The sequence below is a fragment of the Pristis pectinata genome, chromosome 18, assembly GCF_009764475.1.
Source record: "Pristis pectinata isolate sPriPec2 chromosome 18, sPriPec2.1.pri, whole genome shotgun sequence".
Taxonomy (NCBI): Eukaryota; Metazoa; Chordata; class Chondrichthyes; order Rhinopristiformes; family Pristidae; genus Pristis; species Pristis pectinata.
In genome coordinates this window covers 3,203,542-3,219,054 of record NC_067422.1, presented here as the reverse complement: position 1 = coordinate 3,219,054, position 15,513 = coordinate 3,203,542, and the positions used below count along the sequence as shown (strand labels likewise).

General features: G+C 43.2%; 1 protein-coding gene across 2 annotated transcripts in view; it reads left to right on the top strand.

Annotated features, from left to right (window-relative positions):
• crlf3 (cytokine receptor-like factor 3) overlaps positions 1-15,513 on the top strand; it is a 61,065-nt gene that overhangs the window by 18,208 nt on the left and 27,344 nt on the right. For both annotated transcript variants that reach the window (XM_052032961.1, XM_052032962.1), the window contains exon 2: positions 4,245-4,379. In XM_052032961.1, coding sequence (XP_051888921.1) covers positions 4,257-4,379 — 123 coding nt within the window. In that variant the 5' untranslated portion in view covers positions 4,245-4,256. The remainder of the gene's footprint in view (positions 1-4,244; positions 4,380-15,513) is intronic.

Below are 15,513 nucleotides of genomic sequence, written 5' to 3'. Positions count from 1 at the left end.
CTGCATTTCTTTTTTACTCCAAATTACAGGTTTACATGTTTTTTTAAGTGCAATCTTTTCTGGCAGGAGTACTTTTAATCTGTACATAATTGTCCATATTATGCAAGTAAATGAAATCCCATACCAAGAAATAAAAGGAATGGCTCAGAATTCTGTCTTTTGCAGTATTTGATCAGTTTTCAATACATATGTTCATCTTTGGGAGTTTGGATGGCATTCGTTGTAATGTTGTGGCTATTACCCTCCAATATTGAGACTTCAAAACTCAACACTATGCACAACTTGTAGTACAAGCTGCTGTGTCTTTGAGTTGACCCTGGGTTTGGAAAGAAGATTTGGTAGAGCTGTTCTTGTAGCAGGCAACTAATGTGTAACTAAGACTGTTGTATTTCAGTTTTGTCAGCAGAATGAGTTCTGATGCAGGGTTGTGACCCGAAACATCGACTTAAACCTTTTGCCTCCATTGATGCTGCTTAACCCGCTGAGTTCTTCCAGCGTTCTGTTTTTGTGCTATGTGGTAATTGTGTATGTTCTCAGAGTTTGGAGGGAGGCTGGTTTTTAAAAAAACTTGTTTTACAACAGTGAGTAGACTTCAAAGTACTCCACTGGCTTCAAACTGCTTTAAGCTGTCTTGAAGGGTATGTGAAAAGTGCTATAAAAATGCAAGTCTGGCTTCTGTTCTAACAGCTTCGAGTAGTGAAACAGGCTCGCCTACATTTCTGTTAGATCATGACTGGTTAATAATGTATTTCTACTTATTGGGTATCTTTAGGACCTCAAGTCGTCCCAAAATACTTTAATCAATTAAGTATTTTTTCAAGGGTTGGTCCTTTTGTGGTAAGTGATGGCAACTTCATAACCTGTTCAATGACATTGGTTGAGGGATAAATGCTGGTAGGACACAGTGGCAAACTTTTGTCCAGAAGTTAGCACCTTCAACAATGTAATATTCTTTCAGTATTGCACTCAACTGTAACTCTAGATTTTGAGCTCAAACTCCGGAGTGAAGGACTGTTGACCTCCTATGTCAGGCAGCATCCATGGAAAGAAGAACCAGAGTGCTTCCAGAAATGTTTTCTCGGTTTAAGATTCCCAGTTTTTTTTTGATTTCCATTTACCTTAGAGCTTGTTTCACTATTCAGTTGGGTCATGGCTGATTCATACCTCAGTTTCATTTATCCGCTGTTGCTCCATCTCCCTTAAAACTTTTGCCTAACAACAAATCTAAGTCAATCTAATAAATTTCATTTAGACCATTATCCAAAAATCTTCATCAAAGTATGCTTTTTATAGGTAATGAGCATCAGAGGTTTAAAAAAACTGCTGGAGGAGCTCTGTGGGGGGGGGGGGGGGGAGAGGAATTGTCAATGTTTTGTGCTGAGGTGTGTGTAATTGAAATTTTTTGGGCAAGGTCTAGAAAATGGCCTGTGATAGTGCTGTTAATCTGTATCTAACTCATTATCATTTAAACACATTAGATCACCTCCAAAATACATACCAAATATTTGCAGCTTGTACTGTTTGTTGTGTTTTCAGATGAACCTTTTGCAATGCACAGTAAATATTCAAATATGCTTCAATTTCTAGTGTGTTCCTGATACACTGAAAATCCCTTCCCTTTCTCTCAGTATTATGTTCAGGTAATTGTACTAATGAATCATACAAAAGATCTAGATGAATTTGCTGCAGAGACTTGTAATGACTTCACAATTAACTCTCAAAGTCCCTTAACTATCAATTGCTCTCTCCCTGGTTGTCTGCCCTTCTCTGCCCGATTCTGTCCATATGTCCCTCTGGTTCAGTGTAGCTCTCTACACGGCTGCCTGTCGCTGTGTTACTATCAATTCATAATACTTGAGTGGAGTCGTTTTTCAATGCATGGCATGATCCTTGATATATTTCAATATTGTTTCAAGGAAAGCACAAATGTCAACTTGTATCTGACCCAGAGGAATAGCCATGTGATCTTTTGAGTAACCTGTATTTTGAGAGAGATTATGTAATTATGGCTGCTGGGTTTTGCATTGTAATCAAATGAATGTCACTTCCTAAGAATTTTTTTTGTCAATTTCAACCAAGAATAAAACCATCAACTGGGATTTGTGGTGTCGATTGTGGAAATAACCGAGAATCTGGTCTTCACTGTGGTACCACAGTATCTAAGTACAGTGAGAAATACTGCTTTATTGTGTTTGTAGGGAGAGTAGGGCTGAATATCAGTCATATCAGTTGCTGTGTGGATTGACATTGTACTGAAGAAAGAATTCTGAACTCTCGGAGCTTGGGTGATACTAGTCATGTGGCTGCCTCCAGATTGAATTTTGTTTGCCTCAGCCCCTCCCTCATGATTTCTTCTTGGCTCACTGAGCAAGGTTACTTGTGAATATATGATGCAAATCTGCTTGTATACTTTGGCCTTGAGTTAGAACATCTTGGGATATAGTTTTTCCAGTGTCAGCAGCTAGCAGAACCTTGGCATATTGGTCACTATTCATACATGTTCCTAAACAATGAAGTCTAGCAGAGAAAATCGCAGCCAGTGTAGGTGTTGGCTTCAACTGAGGCTGAACAGTTAAATTTCACAGCAGAGATTTTGGGAGTCAGTCTGGCCCTCAAATATTGTGTCCCACCCAAGTTTTTAATTCCTTCCCTGTTTTAATGTCCTTCTCTGACCTTCCTGTATTATTTGGAGTTTAGAAGAATGAGAAGTGACCTTATTCAAATGTGCAAGATACTAAGGGAGTTTGACAGGGTAGATGTTGGAGTGTTTTCACCAGTGGGAGAGTCAACAACAAGGGGCATAGCTACAAAATAAGGGGCCAGGCATTTAAAACTGAGATGCATCAAAGTTTCTTCTGATGGTATCAGAGTCAGACTTATCACCACTGACTTGTATGACGTGAAATTTGTTGTTTTGCGGCAGTAGTACAGTGCAAAGACACAAAATTAATATAAATTACAAAAATAAATAGCTCAAAAAAAGGAATAATGAGGTAGTGTTGATGGACTGTTCAGAAATCTGAAGGTGGAGGGGAAGAAGCTGTTCCTGAATCGTTGAGTGAGGGTCTTGTACCTCTTCCCTGATGGTAGTAATGAGAAGAGGGCATGTCCCAGATGGTGAGGGTCCTTAGTGACAGATGCTGCCTTGAGGCACTGCCTCTTGAGGATGTCCTCGATGGTGGGGAGGGTTGTGCCTGCGATGGAGCTGGCTGAGTTGACAACCCTCTGCAGATTCTTGTGATCATGTGCATTGGAGCCTCCGCACCATGCTGTGAAGGCGGTAAATCTCTGGAATTTTCTGTCCCCTAGGGCGATGGAATCCAGATCATTAGATATTTTTATGGTGGAGATGATAAATATTTGAAATTTGAAGGTTATGGGGAACTGGCACAGAAGAATAGTTGAAGCCAGCATAGATCTGCCAAGATCATATTGAATGGCGGGGCAGGCTTGAGGGTCATGATGGCCTACTCCTGTTCCTATTTTCTTGCGTAATAATCCCATCCCTTTTCCATTTGCCTCTTCAGCATATCTGTTCTCCCCTCCCCACGTGTCGATTTTGTTTTAGTGTCCTTCCCTAATTTTCTTTCTCTGTGCAACATGGTTCTCCCTACCTCTTCATTTATTTAACTCTCTAAATTGCCCTGCAATTGTCTTTGTTGCTCTTGAGTGGTTATAGGATCAGGACTGATCCACTGCTTGGCAGCAGTTTGATTGTTTTAGATCTGTATTGATGCGGGATGTCTGCTCTTGCAGATCAATAAACTCGTGACTACAGATTTGTTTTCTAAGTTGTGGTTTGAGATAATTGAGATTTATTTTCAGCATTGTGACAACATGTATTTAATCCAGGCAGTCGTTAGATAATCAGAATCTTATTCATACGTGAAAAAATATGTGGCTTGTGGCTTGTTTAGAACGTTTTAAAATATAATTGTGTTTGCAGGTCTGTATTCATACTACAGCTAGGCACTGCCTTAATAACCTGAGAGATTTAATCGTCATAACCCATCAATTTCTCCACTGATTAAGAATTAAGTAAATGTTTGAGCTATCGATGAAATGCTGGAAATGTTGTGTGGGTCAAGTAACATCTGTGGAGGGAAAGGCAGTTAATGTTTCGGGCTAGGGAACTTTTGTTGGAATGGCAAGTGGAATAAAAAGTTGACTTTAAATCTGAACTCGCCATTATTCATCTGTGGAGCTAATAATTTCTCTTGCTTTTGTTTCGCTGTTGTGCTTAGAGGAAGATCATAATGATGGAAATTGAAATTCAGGCTGAGCTACTTAAGGAAGCCAAGGAGAGTATTGAGGCAGCAAAGAATTACAAAGGTGAATTGGAACAACGACTACAGGGCCTGAACCAGGCGAGGAATCAGGTCAGTCACTTTTCTTCTTTTGGAAGCAATAATGCCTCCATTCAGTAAGGAGGAACTCTCATTTAACCAATGTACATGGCCTCCTCAGGGTGTTCCAAACGACTTCACAGCCATTGAATCATAATGTCAACTGTTGTATAGGAGCCATAGTCAACAATATTCAGCAAATAACCATGAGATAATTGGCCATTTAATCTTGTGTTTGTTTATGGGCCATGGGTATAGCTAACAAGGCCAGCATTTGTTGGCCATCCCAAGTTACTCTTTGAGTGGATCTTGTTGAACTATTGCAGTCTGCTTCAAGCTATTTCCAATGATACTCAACTGCAGTAACTTGTGGGCTTCCAAGTTTTTAAGAAGTGTAAATATTTTGGCAACCTCTTTTCACTATTGTATTTTAGTTTGCATTCAGAGTTCAGAGTGTTTACATGACATGTTGTCATCTTTGAACCAGCAGTGATTGAGACTCATTGTTGTTTCTTAATCAGGATTGTGTGTGATTTAGGGAGAGCTTCAAAATGTTGGTGTTTCTGCACACGTCTTGCCCTTATTCTTCTAGATGTTGGATGTCACGTGATTTAGGATGAGTTTATTTTGCTGGGCTTTATTGAAGAATGAACACTGTTTGTAGTCCAAAGGGAACACTATAGTTGCCTTCACAGTTTGGCATCATTTGCTTCCCTCTAAATAGGCGGATAGCTGACACATCAGTTTAACAGCCCATTCTCAAAGCAAAGGCTTTGACAAAAGCGTTGGTCTAGATTGCACGTTCCAGTTCTGCTTGAACATCCAACTTCTAAGTCGGATTATGAGTACTGAAGTTGAATGTAATGGGACTTCTTAATAATGGAGCAATGTGTGTAGCTTTTGGTGAGCAGAAATGTACTTTATATCTTAGTTATTTCTATCAGCACAGTAGTCGGCCATTCAGCCCATCAGGTCTATGGCTCCCTCCCAGGGAAGCAATTTCGTCAGTCCCATTTCTTCTCTCATTTCTCTGTACTCCTGCAACTTATTCTCTCATACACGTACCCGTCAACTCCCCTATGATTCTTTTTGCCACTATCCTACACTAAAAGATGATTTACAAGCTCGTCTTTGGGATGTAGGCAGAAAGTGGAGCACCTGGCAGAATCCCAGAGAGAACATGCAAACTTCACACAGCACTGGAGATTGGGATTAACCCCAGGTCCCTGGAGCTGTAAGACAGCAGCACTAAATGCTGCACCGCCATGCTGTCCACTTGGTTATTTATATCCACACTCCGTTGTTTTTGAGATCCTGAGAATTGATGCACAGCCTGGAACTTCAAAGGGTAGGCTTAGATTTCCCTAGTAGACCTAAAAGATCTTATTTCTACCACTCAAGGAAGTGCAAGGTAACTCTCCATGGTTTAAGATAATTGGGAAGAAAATTGCATTTTAAATTGGCTTAGTTTTCAGTGGACTTTAGGTCTAGTGTTGTACAGTTTAACAAACTATAATTAGATTGAGATGACGAAACAAAAAATGCATGTGTTGAATGTGCAGTAAAGACAACTAGTTTGAAAGCTATTAGTTGACACGACTGGCTTTCCAGGGCTGGCACGGTAGTGTAGCGGTTAGCGTAATACTATCACAGTGACAGTGACCCAGGTTCAATTACGGCCACTGTCTGTAAAGAGATTGTATGTTCTCCCTGTGTCTGCCTGGGTTTCCTCCGGATGCTCCGGTTTCCTCCCACATTCCAAAGACGTATAGGCTAGGACGTCGTGGGCATGCTATGTTGGTGTCAGAAGCATGGTGACGCTTGTGGGCTGCCCCAGAACACTCCACGCAAAAGATGCATTTCACTGTCTGTTTTGATGTACATTTGACTAATAAAGATAGCTTACTAACATCATGTTCCAATATCAGGGGTGGAATATCTGGTGATCTCCCTAGTAGAGCTAAAAGATCTTATTTCTACTGCTCAAGGAAGTGCAAGACAACTCTCCGTTGTGTCCTGGCCATTATTTGTTTCACTGAAAACAATTCAGTGTTTTCACCAAAACAATCTTGTATGGTCATTATCTCATTGCTGTTTGCAGGAGCTTGCAATTGTAAATTGGCTTCTATGTTCACAGTATTATAATAGTACTGTAAACTGCTCTTTATAAGTTCTTTGTTAGCTCATAAAGCTTTTGGTTACAGACAAACATACAAATTGGGAGTGGGCCACTGAGCTCTTGGAGTCTGCTGTGCTATGTAATTTCGAGGAAGAGTGTTCCAAAGACTCACAATCCTCAGAGGAAAAAAATTCTCATGTCATCTGTCATAAATGGCAACGCCTTATTTTTAAACAATGTTCCCTAGTTGTAGATTCTCCCAGAGGAAACATCCTCCACACCCCCTGTCAAGACCCCTCAAGATCTTATACATTTGAATCCAGTCCCCTATTCTTTCTTCTAATTTCTAGCCTGTCCAACTTTTTGTCATTGGAGAGTGTGAACAGTGTGAGATACAAGCATGTTTTTTATTTGTAGATTGAATGTGTGTGTGTATTTCACAATTCTTCTGTTTCAAATTTAAAGTACTTTTAAGTTCGTGTAGAGTGCTGTCATAATTGTGACTAAGAACCTTCTCTTGTACCCAGATTTGAAATGGAAATACACTATTTTGGTGCTTTGTGCATGAACATAAGATCCTACAAGGGCTTTAACAAAATGCAGATTTACACCGTTTTTTTTTGCTACAGTTCAACTCTTGCATCATGCTGAGAAACTTTCAAAAGGAATTGAAGTCAGGAAGTTGCGACTTGCACGTTTTGAATTTGAAGTTTCTCAAACAGCTGCATTTGGGGCACGTTTGATCCATTTGTGAATTCACATCTTGTGAATTTCTGTAACATCTCCTCTGCCATGTAGGTTGGGGCTGGGTAATGCACAGACAAATGACTGAATACTGTAAGGTGAAGAAAACAAAGCAGGACTACAGTAAGATAATATCTCAGTTGTCTTGGGTTATGAGACCTCCTGTCGTTTATGGTTGTGCAGATATCAATATAATGGGCAATAGTTGCTAGCTGTGGCAGGGTGTATTTTCACTGTTAGCTTGGTTGTCAGCACCAGAAAACTATCATTGAATCTACCCGTGATCTGTCACCAGACAGTCTTTTCTCAAATTGAAAAGAAATCTCTCATTTGCAAATGTTAACATAGGACATTCATATGTCACCATTTTCAGTACCCACCAAGTCGTTCTATTTACATTGTCATTTTTTTAAAAGAGAGATATGGGACAAATGTAGGCAAATGGGACTAGCTTAGATGGACATCTTGGTTGGCATGGATGAGTTGGGCCAAAGGGCCTGTTTCCATGCTGTAAGACCATAAGATGTAGGAGCAGAATTAGGCCATTTGGCCCATTGAGTCTGCTCTGCCATTCAATCATGGCTGATTTATTTTTCAATGCCATTCTCCTGCCTTGTCCTCGTAATCCTTAACCCCCTGACCAATCAAGAGCCTATCAATCTCTGCTTTAAATGCGCACAGTGACTTGGCCTCCACAGCCCTCTGTGGCAACAAATTCCACAGATTCACCATCGTCTGGCTGAAGAAATACCATCTCATCTCAGTTCTAAAGGGACGTCCCTTTATTCTGAGGCTGTGCTCTCGGATCCTGGGCTCTCCTACTAATGGAAATGTCCTCCCCATGTCCACTCTATCCAGGTCTTGCAGTATCCAGTAGGTTTCAATGAGATCCCCTCCTTATCCTCCAAGTACAGACCCAGAGCTCTATGACATCAGTTTTCCTTTGTGTACAGTCCAAAGGGTTTCTACACAGGTTCCAGCCCCACTTTCTGCAATGACAGGAGACCCCAACATGGTGACCTTTTCCCATCGAACTTTAAAGGCTGCTACACCAACCCTCAGCTTGTCTCACAGCATGTAGTCCTGGACCTCAGTGTGCCAGTCTGCATCATTTGGTTGTGGACAGCTCCTTGTGCTGGGAATCCAGGGAGTTTGGGAAGATGAGAGTGCATCTTTCATAGAGTTGATAGCTTTCCAGCAATGGGTGATGCTTGTCTTGTTGTGAATCTCTAAGAACAGTCTGAAAAGCCAAAAAACTTCAGATGCTGGAAATCTGAAATAAAACCAGAAAATGTTGGAAGCACTCAGCAGGTCAGGCAGCATCTGTGGAGAGAGGAATGGAGTTAAAGCTTCAGGTCTGAGGTCTTTCATTAGAACTCTGAAGGGTCTTGGGTCTGAAACCTTTCTCTTTCTAAGATGCTGCCTGATCTGCCGGTGGTTTCCAGCATTCTGTTTGTTTGATGACAGTCGGTCCAGCATGAAATCCTGTGCATTGCAGATGTTTGGGGTGATGAAGACCACTGTATCTCTTCCCACGGCCTAGCTAATGTGCAGTCCAGAAATAGATGGATAATTTGTCTCATTCCGAGCCCAGCTGCCTCGAGGCAGCAAGTGTTGACAATGATGCACTGGCTTCACTTTCAGGATCTGACAGGAAAGGTCCTTTTCACCAGCAGGAATTGATGCTTGTCTGAAGTTGCAGGTGATGAGACATTCTGTCACAAGGAAGTTGCCTGTGCTTGAAGTCCACATACACATTTCTGGCATGGGTGGTTGAATGCTCTCACTCCAACTTGAGGTCATTAAAGTCAACTGCACCGACCTATAAGCAAGATTTTCATTGTACCTGTACCGTACCATATTTGTGCATATGAGAATAAGCTTGGCTTGACTTGCCGACTTGAATCATTTCACTCAGTGGACCTTCTGAGTCTGAATCCCTCAGCTATTCTTTGCCTTTATGCAATTCAGAATGGGCAGTTAAGTTTGTGGCAGGCAGCCCTGCCTTTTGGTCAATGTTAATGGGCCATGACCAGTGAACAGAAAAATGCTTTTGGGTCACAGAGGATCGACCATGCTCATCGATGCTGACGGCCAAGGAAACTTCTCCCATGCCACAGATTCTGCCCCAACTAGCAACTGCACTTTTCTAATGTATTGATAACTGAATCTAAGCTTAGACTTCAGTCAACAATGGGCAGGGAGTTTGTCTCTCCCCAGACAGTAAAAGATTACAAGGGTGTTAAGGTGTTAATTGGATCTCACTTTTACTTGGCTGCAATCCAAATGACTTTTCCTCTACAATGTCCCCAGGCTGTTGTCTGCCACCTGCACTTCATTTCCCCTTAGATTCCCTGTTCTCTTCTCCACCTCTTGGCCTACCTGAGCGATTGCCTACCATTGGCCTGTTTATGTAGCAGAAAAATGAGGCACTGGAGGAACTCAGCAGGTCAGCCAGCATCTGTGGAGGGAAGTGCACAGTCGGTGTTTCAGGCCAATCAATCTGTTATTTTGCGCTCATCACTGTATTTGTTGTATTTATTATTACCATGTATATGGCTTACTCAGAATCAGATTTATTATCACTGACATATCTATATGCGGGCAAGGAATTTCATTGTACCCTGGTGTATATGACAAACTAATCTGAATCTGGACTTCATCTGGGAGCAGTCAAGATGAAGTGTCGATCCAAAACATCGACTGTCCATTTCCCTCTACAGATGCTGTGCCAGACCTGCTGAGTACCTCCAGCAACTTTTTTTTTGCTCCAGATTCCATCATCTGCAGTCTCTTGTGTGCCCTGATTATGTGCTGGTATCCCACATCACTGGACCTTCCTTATCCACAGCTCTTTATTTGCCTGCCCCTTTGCTCTGTTTCCTACTTCCTGATTTCCACAACCATCTGCTCTTAGCTGTTAATGATATTTTATTCCCCAGTTGCAGTATTTGAATATCCTGGGTCCTGAGACTACTCCCTGATTAGTGAGAGAGGGGAGCTGTCCCACTGGTTCAAACCAGAGGGAGGAGAGTTTTCCCAGTCTACCAGCTGCAGCTGCTTACAGCTCAAGACAATAACCAAGGAAACCAGTTTGCAAGGAGAGAATAAGCAGCCCAGGAGGACCAGCTGTGGGGCGGTACAATGATGCAGCCAGTGGAGCTGCTGTCTCCGAGCTCCATTGACCTAGGTTCAATCCTGACCTTGGATGTTGTCTGTTTGGACCTTGCACACTGTCTCTGTGACCCCATGTATCTTTTACCTGGGTACTCCGCTGCTCCTGATCGTCCTCTGAATCACTCCAAAGCTGCTCCTGATCGTCCTCTGAATCACTCCAAAGCTGCTCCTGATCGTCCTCTGAATCACTCCAAAGCTGCTCCTGATCGTCCTCTGAATCACTCCAAAGCACAGAATTAGAACCATTGGCCTGTTCCTGGGAGCAGGGGAGCAGTGGTTTAACATCTCTGGCCTCGTCCCCTACTCTTTGCTGCATTGGCGCTACAATAGATGACTCTTCCCCTTCCTTCTAGATGTCAAAGATGGCAAACTCCAGCAGTTTTTGCATTCCAACAATCCTCTGGAACTTTCTCCTCTTTCACTTTCCTCAGATCACATCTCTTCTCTCACCCCCGGCCCCCCCCCCCCCCCACTCCCCCACCTTGCCATTTTTCACCATCCCTTCTGATCCAGAACAGTCAGTCCTCGGCAGACGCTTTGGCTCCATTGCCCTACAGCCCCATCTCAATGAATTTGAGCTCAACGTGCCGTTGAACTGTTCCTCCATCTCTGTGCCAGGAGACTTCATCCCAAACTGTGGATTCCTTCACCCGTCTTCAGTACTCCTGATCCACCTGGACACCTCTCAGGCACATTACTTCCTCTTGATCTATTCATTGGTAACTGCAGATGTGACGTTGACCGTCTTGACTTTCCACGCCCCCCCCCCCCCCCCCACACTCTAACCTCTCCCCTTCTGAATGTGCAGCTCTCCATTCACTGAGAACCAATCCCAATGTTATCATCAAACCCACTGATGATAACATTGGATGCTGCTATGGTCGGTGAACTGACTTCTGTCTTGCAGAGGCCAGATGTCAGCTCTCAGACACTTTCTCTACCTCCCTTTGGATTATGACCCCACCATCAAGAATCAGGTCACCATCAACCAGATGGTCATAGACCTCATTTCCTCGGGAGATCTTCCCTCCACAGCTTCCAGTCTTGTAATGTCCCAGCCCTGCAAGCCCACTTCTATCAAAAATCTGCAAGCAGGACTGCCCTGGTAGACCCATTGTTTTAGCCTTTTCTTGCCCCAGTTAAATTATTTTGTCTTACTTTGACGCTATCCTTTCCCCTCTAGTCTAACCCCTTCCCACTTATATCTGTGACACCTCCAATATCCTCCATCATTTTGACGGTTTCCAATTTCCTGGTCCCATCAGACTCCTTTTTACCATGGATGTTCAATCCCTTTACACCTCCATCCCACCTCAGGGTGGTCTGAGAGCCCTCCCTGAGCAGAGGCCCAATTAGTTCAACTCCACCAACATACTCATTCACCTGGCTAAACTTCATTCTTGCATTGAACCATTTCTCCTTCAACTCCATCCAGATCAAAGGGGTGGCTATGGGCATCTACATAGGCCTAGGTTGTGCCTATCTTTTTATGGGATATGTGGAACAGTCTTTGTTATGATCTGACCAGGGTTCAGTCAGCAGTTTTTCATTACATTTGGTGACTGCATTGGTGTTACCTCCTACACTCGTGCAGAACTCAACAGTTTCATTACCTTTTGCTGCCAATTTCCACCTTACCTTCACTTTCACATGGTCAGTCTCTGACTCTTCCCTTTTCTGGATCTCTCTGTCCTCTATCTTAGGAGATAAGATGGCTGCTAACATCTATTAGAAGCCTATTGACTCCCACAGCTATCTCAACTACTCTTCGTCCCACCCTGCCTCCTGGAGGAATGGAGTCCTTGTGTCCTGTTGCATCTGCTCTGTTGATGAGACTTTTCATACAGGTGCCAGTGAATTTTTTTTCCTTTCTGAACTACAGCTGCCCCTCTACCACTGTTGACAAAGTCCTGGACCACATCTCATCCATTTCCCTCACCTCTGCTCTCATATCCCCTCTTCTGCTACAGAACAAAGATAGTTTCCCTGGGGCTCGTCTTCCACCCTACCAGCCTCTGCATTGAAAGATCATTCTCTGCAATTTCCACTATCTTCAAAGAGATTCCACCAGACACTTTCCCTTCTCCCCTTTCAGCATTCCCTGGTCCACACTTCTTTTCCCACCAACCACCCCATTTCTCATGGCACTTTCCTTTTCAACCACAGATGATGCAACACCTGACCCCTCACCTTCCCTTCCCACCATCCAGGGACCCAAACAGTTGTTCCAGGTGAAACAGCCATCCACTCGCACTTCTTCCAATCCAGTGTCACTGCAATCAGTGTTCACACTGTGGTCTCTACACTGGAGACACTAAACTCTGGGTGACTGCTTTGCAGAACGGAGGCTTTTCCCCAGGGTTGAATTGGTGGCCACAAGAGGACATAGGTTTAAGGTGCTGGGGAGTAGATATAGAGGAGATGTCAGGGGTAAGTTTTTTACTCAGAGAGTGGTGAGTGTGTGGAATGGGCTGCCGGAAATGGTAGTGGAGGCTGATACATTAGGGTCTTTCAAGAGACTGTTAGATCGGTATGTGGAGCTGAGTAAAATAGAGGGCTATGGGTAAGCCTAGTAATATCTAGGGTAGGGACATGTTTGGCACAGCTTTGTGGGCCGAAGAGCCTGAATTGTGCTGTAATTGTTCTATGTTCTAATAGTGCAAAAATAAGGAATAACAAAGTAGGATTCATGGACCATTCAGAAATCTGACGGCAGAGGGGAAGAAGCTGTTCCTGAATGGTTGAGTATGGGTCTTCGGGCTCCTGTACCTCTGCCCCAGTGGTAGCGGTGAATGGAGGACATGTCCAGCCTGACCTGCTGGGCTTGTCCTCCTGCTCTGCATTTCACTACTTCCGTATTTCGTGAGTCTGGGGATTCCCTGGAGCCCCAGTCAGAGAAGGGCTGCGTACAGGTCACTTGTTAAGGAAGGTCAGCTCTGAGGTGCTTGAGAGTAGAATTCTATGTCCTTGTTCTCTAACTGTTCTCATTCACTCATTTACCAGATAACCTTGTTTACATCTTATCCCCATGGTCACCCTGGGTTTACTCTATCGGAGACATCCCATCCCCCACCTTCTCTGCAGCTTTTGTTTCCTCTTTTTGTTCTGTCGAAGGGTCTTCAATCTGAAACATTGACTCTGTTTCTCTTCCCACAGATGCTGCCTGACCTGCTGAGTGTTTCCAGAGTTTACTGGTTTTGTTTCAGATTTCCAGCATTCGCAGTTTTTAGATTTTTATTATTTCAGGTGTAACTGCCAAGGGACACATTTACATAGCTCGACTAATGCAAGGAAACATTCCTTCCCCCCCCCCCCCCACCACCCCACAGACCTTTTTGTTTTGGTTGTTTTTTGGACTACTACAACCTGATTTTCTGGAATGGCTGTGATCTGTGTGGTGAAGGTCCTCCCACAGAGCTGTTATAGTGTGCCAGATTGAATCTATCCACACTCGACGTTTCAGGAACAGCTTCTTCCCCTCTGCTGTCAGATTTCTGAATGGTCCATGAACCCATTAACACCACCTCGTTATTCCTCTTGTACTATTTATTTATTTTTGTAACTTATAGTAATTTGTATGTCTTTGTCTTGCAAAACAACAAATTTCACGACATATGTCAGTGATAATAAACCTGATTCTGATTTTCCTCAAAACATCAGCCAAGTATTCTGCAGGTGGATGTGATTTTTTTTTTGTGTGTGTGGAGTCCCAGTGCTGCTTTTTCCACTTGAAAAGGAAGGAAGAGGGAACTGGAAGCCTTTTACTCGCCTTTTGATGGAGGAGGGAACTTGAATGTGCACTTACGTAGCACCCTTAATGTGGTAAAGATTCCCAGGGTTCTTCACGTGACTGCAGGCAGATGAGGTTGAGCTACACCGATGTTTATTCAGATGACCGAAAGCTCGGCCAGAGATTGGGTCAAGGAGCAACTTTAAGGAAGGAGAGTGAGGTAGAGAAATGCCCATGATGGAGTGGTTAAATCCCAGGATTGCACTACACTAGTTATCCCCTTTCCCCAATAGTTAGTTGTCTTGAGCAAAACAACTGAATTCCAGGGCGGTTTTGTGCTGTGACCATATTCCCCTAAATGGACTTTATGGAAATTCCCAAAACCCATTTTGCATTGAAACTATATCGAACTGATGACCCTTGGGAGTATTGATGTACTGAAGGATCTTTGGGTGCAAGTCCATAGCTCCCTGGAAGTGGCAACACCAGTAGATAGGGTGGTAAAGGAGGCATAGAGCATTATATGGGGTTATCTGTGATATATGGGGCACTGAGTATAAAAGTTGGCAAGTCCTATTTGCAGTTGTTCAAGCTATTGGCCACATTTGGAGTATTATATCCAGTTTTGGTCGCCCCATTACAGGAATGATGTGGAGGCATTGGAGGGGGTGCAGGAGAGGTTCACCAGGATGCTGCCTGGATTGGAGAACATTAGCTATGAGGAGAGGTTGCACAAACTTGGATTGTTTTCTCTGGAGCATTGGAGGTTGGGGGTGACCTGATAGAAGTTTATAAAATTATAAGAGGCATAGATAGGGTAAGGTCTTCTTCTGAGAGTGGAAATCTCAAATACTAGAGAGCATAGGTTTAAGGTGAGAGGGAGAAAATTTAAAAATGTGCAAGTTAAGTTTTTGTTTTAATGGTAGGTGCCTGGAACAGTCTGCCAGGGGTGGTGGAAGCAGATATAACATCAACATTAAGAGGCATTTAGACAGACATATGAACAGGCAGGGAATAGAGGGATACAGACCATGTTCAGGCAGATGGGATTAGTTAGATTGGCATCATGGTCAGCACAGACATGGTGGGCTGAAGGGCCTGTTCCTGTGCTGTACTGTTCTGTGTTCTATCCTGTAATTCTGGGCTGTGTCTCAACAAGCTCCCAGAAGTGCAAAAGTCTTTATAAGGAAAGTGGAAATTTGCAGGTTAAGCATAAAAATTGTTAATATTTAGATATTGTCACAGTTTGCAGCTGTAAACTGACAGTGCAAAATTAACAATGAGCTTGTGATTCAGAAGCTCATGCAGGCTGCTTTGCACACTAGTCTTTTACTTAGTGATATCAGGGAGCTTCTAATGCATATTACTTGGGAGCATGGTTGTAAACTTGGTTTATC